We start from the raw sequence: 7,608 nt of genomic DNA on the forward strand, positions 1-7,608 counted from the left end.
CACATGTGAAATCCTTTGTGGCAAAATGTAACATAACTGTTCAACTTAATTTGAGGAACTGGATTTTTTATCAAATATTACTTGAAATCAGCTTGCCACCAGCTGGAGCTAACATCAACATATCCACACGCATAAACACATAGATTTTCACTCTGGTGATATTTGTTGTTTGGGGATTTGATAGGTGTTGGCTGCCAAGGACATCTGTCTGCAGCTGCATAACCCCTCTTTGTCCATGGATGTGGGCAATAGTATCATTATTAAGAAAGTCATTTTCTCTCTACAGGAAGAGAAAGGCAACTTTTAAAAAATGATTTTTTGGCCAATTATGTTATTCCTTTCTGGTTCTTTTGCTGAGGAAGAATGCTGAAGGGAAATCAGTGACTGTCCTCCCGTAACTGGGCTCACTGAGGAACTCAGCATGTACGTTAGCCTCAGAGAGGATGAAACAAATTCACAAACAAAATACCTCTCTTGTTGGAAATTCATTTAGATAAAGTAAGAATCCAGGTATGATCCTTTACCTGAACCACACACAAGTGGCAATTGTATTACTTTGGCAGTTTAGATGGAGAAGCCTGGACCACATTTTCTGCATATAAAATTGAAAGCTCTCTGAAGACCAAGGGCAGCAGTCTTGGGTAATTCTTGGGTACAGCTCCTATCAACGTAGCACTGTGCAATGAAGTCTGTCATACATGTTTCTGAGTGAGGGTGAAGATATGCTAACCTGCACTGTCCATTCCCAGCTTCTTTTGGTTGGTTTCTTTTGGTTTGGTTATACTCTTTTCTTCTTCAGAAACCAATGGAAGGTTTGGCTCCTCCTGCTTTGGTTCCACCTGAAATAGGAAAAGAAAGAGCTTGAATCCTACTGAATTGCTTTCCAACCACTCCTGCATGGTTGCCAAAGAAAAGCATCAGGAAAATAGTTCTTGATGCTGGGCGTGTAACAATACCGTTAAAGATGGACGTTATTTCAATGGAGATATTTCCAAGGATTTCTTAATGGAATTGTTTCCCCCAAGAGATCCTTGGGGATCATTTTACCTATTGAAAGTGGTTCATCCGGGTTTGGAGTTTCTAATGTCTGAGTGACACACTGCAGGGATCTCTCTAAAATACCCTGGAAATGACTGAACCACACTGGAAGGTCACGAATCTGAAAATGGGGTCGTTGGGCCTGACAACAATCATGCCCTCGGCCATATTGGGATTCTCAGATTTGCTTCACCAGACCTGTGAGCTAAATTCAAATCCTTTTTGGCTTCTTTTCAGGGAATTTAATGAAAGCATGAATTATCTCTTTCCAGATCAAAAGAAGAAAAGAATTGGGGTTTTGTTGGGAGGGAAAGGAGAAAAGCTGAAAGGTTCAGCCCTTACACTGGATGGGCTGAATTTGGTTTAGTATAAACAAAGTTTTCTGATGATTACAATACAGCTCTGGAAATGTCAGTGTAGCACTGCACTGAACAGTGTCCGGAATTTGCTTAGTGTAAGCCTTTATGTCATACATGTAAAGACAAACATACAACTCTTTACACTCCCACTCAAAGTACCTGTGCAAACAGACACAGCTCATAATAATTTATTTTTGAGAAAATGTGGCCAGATCGGGCTAGATTCAAAATCTCTTCATCATTTACTTGCTGCGTGACCTTGGGCAAGTTATTCTCTGAATCACTGTGTCTACATCGAAAAATAAGAGACCAGGAGAAACCTCCTGTGGGACTTGCAGATCTAAGAAATTACAGAGCAGGGAGAAAGTGGTAGTAGTCCCTGTGTCATAAATGATCCTGGATCTTTTTTATATTCATCCACATGACAGGGAGAGAGTCATAGGGAAGAAGGAGATGTTCTGGCCTTATCAGAGGGTAATGCCCAGGCTTTTTCTCAACTAGGCTATACAGAAAGAAGAAAGTTAGAAGGGTCATACTGCTTCCCTCAGCCAACCTTCCCCATCTCCCAGGTTTGTCATGAGGTATTCAGGGCATAATGCATGTATAGGGTTTGGCACCTCACAATTGGTCACCCCTTCTTTGACACCAAACTAAGAAGGTACTCTCAAGGCCACCAGAGGGCTTCCCTCTGCCCCTCTGCTCCTCTACCTGTTCTTTCAACTCGTATTTTGTCTACAACCTAAAGTGAAATTGAGATGCCTAAGCTAGAGGCAAGATGGTGGGATGAAAAAAGTGCTGAGAGGGAAGTCAGAAGACTGGATTCTGGCCCTAGCTCTGCCACCACCTGGGTGTTTGACTTTGGGTAAGTATCTGAAATTATTTGTGCTTTAACGCCCTTCCCTGTAAAATGTTTATACTATACAATCTTTTAGTCTCTTCACCTCTGATTTACAGTCTCTTCCCTTCAGCCCAGAATCACTGGCGAATTCAGTTTTTTATCAAAGTGAGTTTTGTAGCCAACTGACACATCCTTTTAAACACTAAACACTAACATTTTTTAATCCTTAACTTTAAAACAAAACAAAACGGAGTTTTGCTCTGTTGTTCAGGCTATAGTGCAATGGTGTGATCTTGGCTCACCACAACCTCCGCCTCCCGGATTGAAGCGATTCTCCTGCCTCAGCCTCCTGAGTAGCTGGGATTACAGGCATGCGCCACCACACCTGGCTAATTTTGTATTTTTAGTAGAGATGGGGTTTCTCCATGTTGGTCAGGCTGGTCTCGCACTCCCAACCTCAGGTGATCCACCCACCTCGGCCTCCCAAAGTGCTGGGATTACAAGCATGAGCCATTACACCTGCACCTAATCCTTAACTTTTACTAAAAGCCTTTTCCAAAAGCATTATTTCTCTATCTTTTTAAACGGGAATCACAGAAAATTATCTACTTTTTCTAGATGACTTGGACAAATAATGAAATGATCTATTACATTGGACTATGATACAGTGTGACCCTGAAGGACATATTGAGGTGGGCAAGGTTCTTGAGCCCCTATATTAAAGGGCCCCAGATTATTTCTGTCGTTCTCTCTGCTATCAGCTGTCACTTCTCTTTGCTGTCAGGTCTGAGTCTGATCTGTGGCCATGTTTTTAGCACAGTAGATCTGCTTCCTAGAAAGTCATGTGGCATCTATTTGGAGATCTTTGAATGGGTTAACAACTAAGTTCTGGATGTTTAGGGTTGCTGAAAGCTTGACCTCCAAATAAGTGGAATAGTGCTGCAATTTGTAACTCATGAGTCTCATCTGATTAATAACTGAAAGAATCCTGATCTGGGCTAGGGTTGAATATTCTCTACAAATAGGGGTGAGTGAACTCCCAGATGTTAACCCAATAAGCTGTTTATGGGGGTTTAAATCATTCACTGTTTCTGCTTCCTTTTAGTCCCTTCTAATATAAGTTCCACATGGATAGGAAACCACACCCAATAGATGCAAGCTTGCTCACCCTTCTGGGGGTGTCAAGCTCAGGACAGCATCCTTGACTTTGCCAAGCTTACTTAGGGCATGAGTCTCCTACACCATACTATTTCCCTAGTAGTAGTTTGCAAAGGTTGGAACTCATCTTTTCTTATACAAGAGTTTAGTGCCCTGTCTCTTGAAGGACTTACAATCACTTGAAGGTTCTTCTTTTGTTTGTGGGGATTTAAAGTCATCTTGTGGCGAGCAGCTGAAGAATCCAAACAGCCCTCGGTGGTGGCTGGGGTGCTGAAACCAATGGGCAGCTGGGTGCTGCTGGTAGAGGCAAGCGTGGCAAATGCAGTCAAGGACTGTGAGCAATCAGGTCCGGATGATAACTCAGAGAAGCTCTGGAGAAGGTGGGAGAAAATAGACGAGTCAATCCGTATGCTGTTACTGGTCTCAAAAGTTGGATATTCTTCTGGCTGAAGAATTCCTAAAGAAGAAATCCTTCATGAACTACTGTCCCCTTTTCTTACATTTCCTGTCAATAGGCTTATTCATTAGAGGTAAGCTCCATAATTTTGCTGGTTTCCTTGCAGATGAAAACAAGAAACAGGAAGAAGTTTGGGTTACTCCTCTGCTTAGAAAGCTTTCAGGGGCACCCCATTGTCCTCGGGATGGGAATACAACCACTTAATTGAGTTTGCAAAGTCAGAGAGATGGCCTGTTCTCTTGTCCTAGATCCCCTTCTTATCAACAGGACATCTGGCTGGGGTGAGAGGCACAACCAGTTATCAGTGAAACCCAGCAGAGCTCTGGGATTTCTATATTGGAGGGTTGGGTGGAGGGAGGAAATTAGGTTGGAAGAGGGCCTGTCTGCAAGGTGCATTTTCATAGACAGCACACTACCTTTTATTTATATTGACAATTCATGGGTGCAAGACTGATGGGAGGACCCTCGGGAACTGAATGCTCCAACTTCCAGTGGGATAGTGATGGAGCCTGTAACCCCGTCCTCATTATGGTTGGCCTCCATATCTCCATACAACTTGGTTCTGGGACACCTAGTTGAATTCCTCTGTAGGACCGTCAAAATAGTCTCCTCTGGGCTTCTGGACATAGCATTTTCTATATCTCAAAGAGCCTCCCCAGAGCTCTTTCCATTCCTAAGAAGATTTCTATTTCTGTTAGCAGAAGGCCCTTTGAAGATCAGCTGGTAAACTGTCTCTGCTAGATACTAGTAGCGAACGATATATTATAATTTAGCAAGTAGACAGAATTTCCACTTGTGTTTACCCACCAAATTCTCTTCAGGCTAGTTTTGCACAGTGCCAGGGATCCCCTTGGTACTTGCAGCTTTCACATGCCTTCATGGTTCCCACAACCATTGTATGTTGATGCAATGATAACCTTAGCTACTACCTTGGTTATGAAGATGACACTGTCATTCCAGTGCATGGGGACTTAACACAGTGCTAATTGGTCAGGCTGATGACAAATCCTGCAGACCATTCTGCTTTGGATTCAGGGAGAAGACAGTTGCCTTTTGTGGGATCAATCACACAAAAGTAGGATTGATCCCAAGATTTCCTTTACTTCTTTGTGCAACTTTCATCTATGAATTTATATACTGCCTCTTCCTGATATCGTCTAGTTAGATTATGTTATCTACTGGAAATATAAATTTGGTATCAGTGTATAGAGTAAAAGCTCTTCTTTTATTGTTCTGAACGTCTTTCATACTTCAGAGTGGTGTCATAGTTCTGGTCTTTTGGGGGTGGAGGATAACATCTATGCTCCCACTAACCTCACATGATCTGTCTTCCTTTTATCCCTGACCACATTACCAGCCATTTCCTGCTGCAGACACACTGCTGGTCTGCTGTTCTTCAAGCACTTCAGGCATGCTCTCCCCTTAGGGCCATTGTGCCTGCTGTTACCTCTGCTGGGCATGCTCTTCCCCCATGTCCATGTGGCTAGCTCCCCTACTTCCTTCAGGTTTTGATTCAAAAGCCACCTTTTCATGGCCAGATGTGGTGGGCTCACGTCTGTAATCTCAGCACTTTCGGGAGGCTGAGGTATGCAGATCACCTGAGGTCAGGAGTTTGAGATCGGCTTGGCCAACATGGTGAAACTCTGTCTCTACAAAAAATACAAAACTTAGCTGGTGTGGTGGCAGGTGCCTGTAATCCCAGCTACTCGGGAGGCTGAGACAGGAGAATCACTTCAACCTGGGAGGCGGGGCTTTCAGTGAGCTGAGATCACCCCACTGCACTCCAGCCTGACCAACAAAATGAGAGACTCTGTCTAAAAAAAAAAGGCACCTTTTCAGTGATGTCTTCCCTAGCCAATCTATTTAAAATGTTTGAGCCACTTCGTATCCCCTTCCCTGCATTGTTTTTCTCCCTGTCACTTTTCTCGCTGTCTGACATACTATACGTTTTCCTTATTTAGCTTGCTTATTGTCCATGTCCCCCATTACAATATAAACTCCATGAAGAAGGGTTTTTATCTGTTCTATGTACTACTGTATTGGGGATACAGTACCTCCAACTGTGCTTGTAGTAGTTGCACAAGCACTACATAGTAGTTGCTCAAACATGTTTTTAGAACTGGTGACTTGATTATGTTAAAGGCTTCCACCAGAAGTTGCTTTTCTGAGATGTCATCAGAGCAAGCTCCTCTGTTCCCTGTATTATTTTAGTTATTCTTTCTGAGGCCTCACTAGCTCCAGCCAAAGGTAGAAGGAGAAAAACAAGGAGGTCTCTGAATCTGGAAACCCTAAAAGAACACCGTACAACTTGCTTTGCATGAAAGCCAACTTATGATGCCCACATGGCAAGTAAACACATATTTAATAAATATAAAGACCTTTCAATTCAGTTGACATCCCAAACCTTGTGGTATAAACACTAAAGATACTTAGTTTACTTTAGTGAAACTCATTCTATAGCATAACAGAAAAATCACGCTCAGCAAAAATCTGGCAATTTCTAGATTGGGTATGTGCAGGACAGAGTTTATCTGTTTCCAATCACAGCCTAAGCCAAGAGTCCATCAAAATTAATAACAGCCACTGATCTCCCTGTGTGAGCTCGACTCTCACTAAGGAATCTATAGACATCAGTTTAAACACAGACCCACATCCATTCTCAAACCAGGACTAAAAATTAAAGAGCAAAACCATCAAGCATTCTCCTCATCTGACTATGGAGCTCAAGCTCAGACATGTGATTTAAAACAGTCTTGAGGGGGGTGCCCAAGATGGCCGAATAGGAACAGCTCCAGCCTCCAGCTCCCAGAGTGAGCAACACAGAAGATGGGTGATTTCTGCATTTTCAACTGAGGTACCGAGTTCATCTCACTGGGGCATGTTGGACAGTCAGTGCTGGTCAGCGGGTGCAGCTCGACCAGCAAGAGCTGAAGCAGGGTGAGGCACTGCCTCACCTGGGAAGCGCAAGGGGGAAGGGAATCCCTTTTCCTAGCTGAGGAAAACTGAGAGACACAGCACCTGGAAAATCGGGTAACTCCCACCCTACTACTGCGCTTTAACAAGGGTCTTAGCAAACGGCACACCAGAAGATTATATCCCACACCTGGCCTGGAGGGTCCCACGCCCATGGAGCCTCCCTCATTGCTAGCACAGCAGTCTGAGATCTAACTGCAAGGCGGCAGCGAGGCTGCCAGAGGGGCGCCTGCCATTGCTGAGGCTTAAGTAGGTAAACAAAGCCGCTGGGAAGCTCGAATTGGGTGGAGCCCACCGCAGCTCAATAAGGCCTGCCTCCCTCTGTAGACTCCACCTCTGGGGACAGGGCATAGCTAAACAAAAAGCAGCACAAACCTCCGCAGATGTAAATGTCCCTCTCTGACAGCTTTGAAGAGAGGAGTGGTTCTCCCAGCATGGAGGTTGAGATCTGAGAACAGATAGACTGCCTGCTCAAGTGGGTCCCTGACCCCTGAGTAGCCTAACTGGGAGACATCCCCCACTAGGTGCAGACCAACACCTCACACCTCAAATGGCTGGGTACACCTCTGAGACGAAGCTTCCAGAGCAAGAATCAGACAGCAACACTCACTGTTCAGCAATATTCTATCTTCTGCAGCCCCTGCTGCTGATACCCAGGCAAACAGGGTCTGGAGTGGACATCAAGGAAACTCCAACAGACCTGCAGCTGAGGGTCCTGACTGTTAGAAGGAAAACTAACAAACAGAAAGGACACACACACCAAAACCCCATCAGTATGTCACCAT

The 7,608-nt window shown here is 44.2% G+C and overlaps 1 protein-coding gene across 1 annotated transcript in view; it reads right to left on the minus strand.

The window, feature by feature from the left end:
* The window catches only part of KIAA1210 (KIAA1210 ortholog), an 85,475-nt gene that overhangs the window by 11,712 nt on the left and 66,155 nt on the right, over window positions 1-7,608 (minus strand). The window contains 3 exon segments of the mRNA XM_017873509.1: window positions 731-844; window positions 1,057-1,159; window positions 3,567-3,764. Coding sequence (XP_017728998.1) covers window positions 731-844; window positions 1,057-1,159; window positions 3,567-3,764 — 415 coding nt within the window.

The sequence above is a fragment of the Rhinopithecus bieti genome, unplaced genomic scaffold (genome assembly GCF_001698545.2).
Source record: "Rhinopithecus bieti isolate Rb0 unplaced genomic scaffold, ASM169854v2 scaffold_8300, whole genome shotgun sequence".
Taxonomy (NCBI): Eukaryota; Metazoa; Chordata; class Mammalia; order Primates; family Cercopithecidae; genus Rhinopithecus; species Rhinopithecus bieti.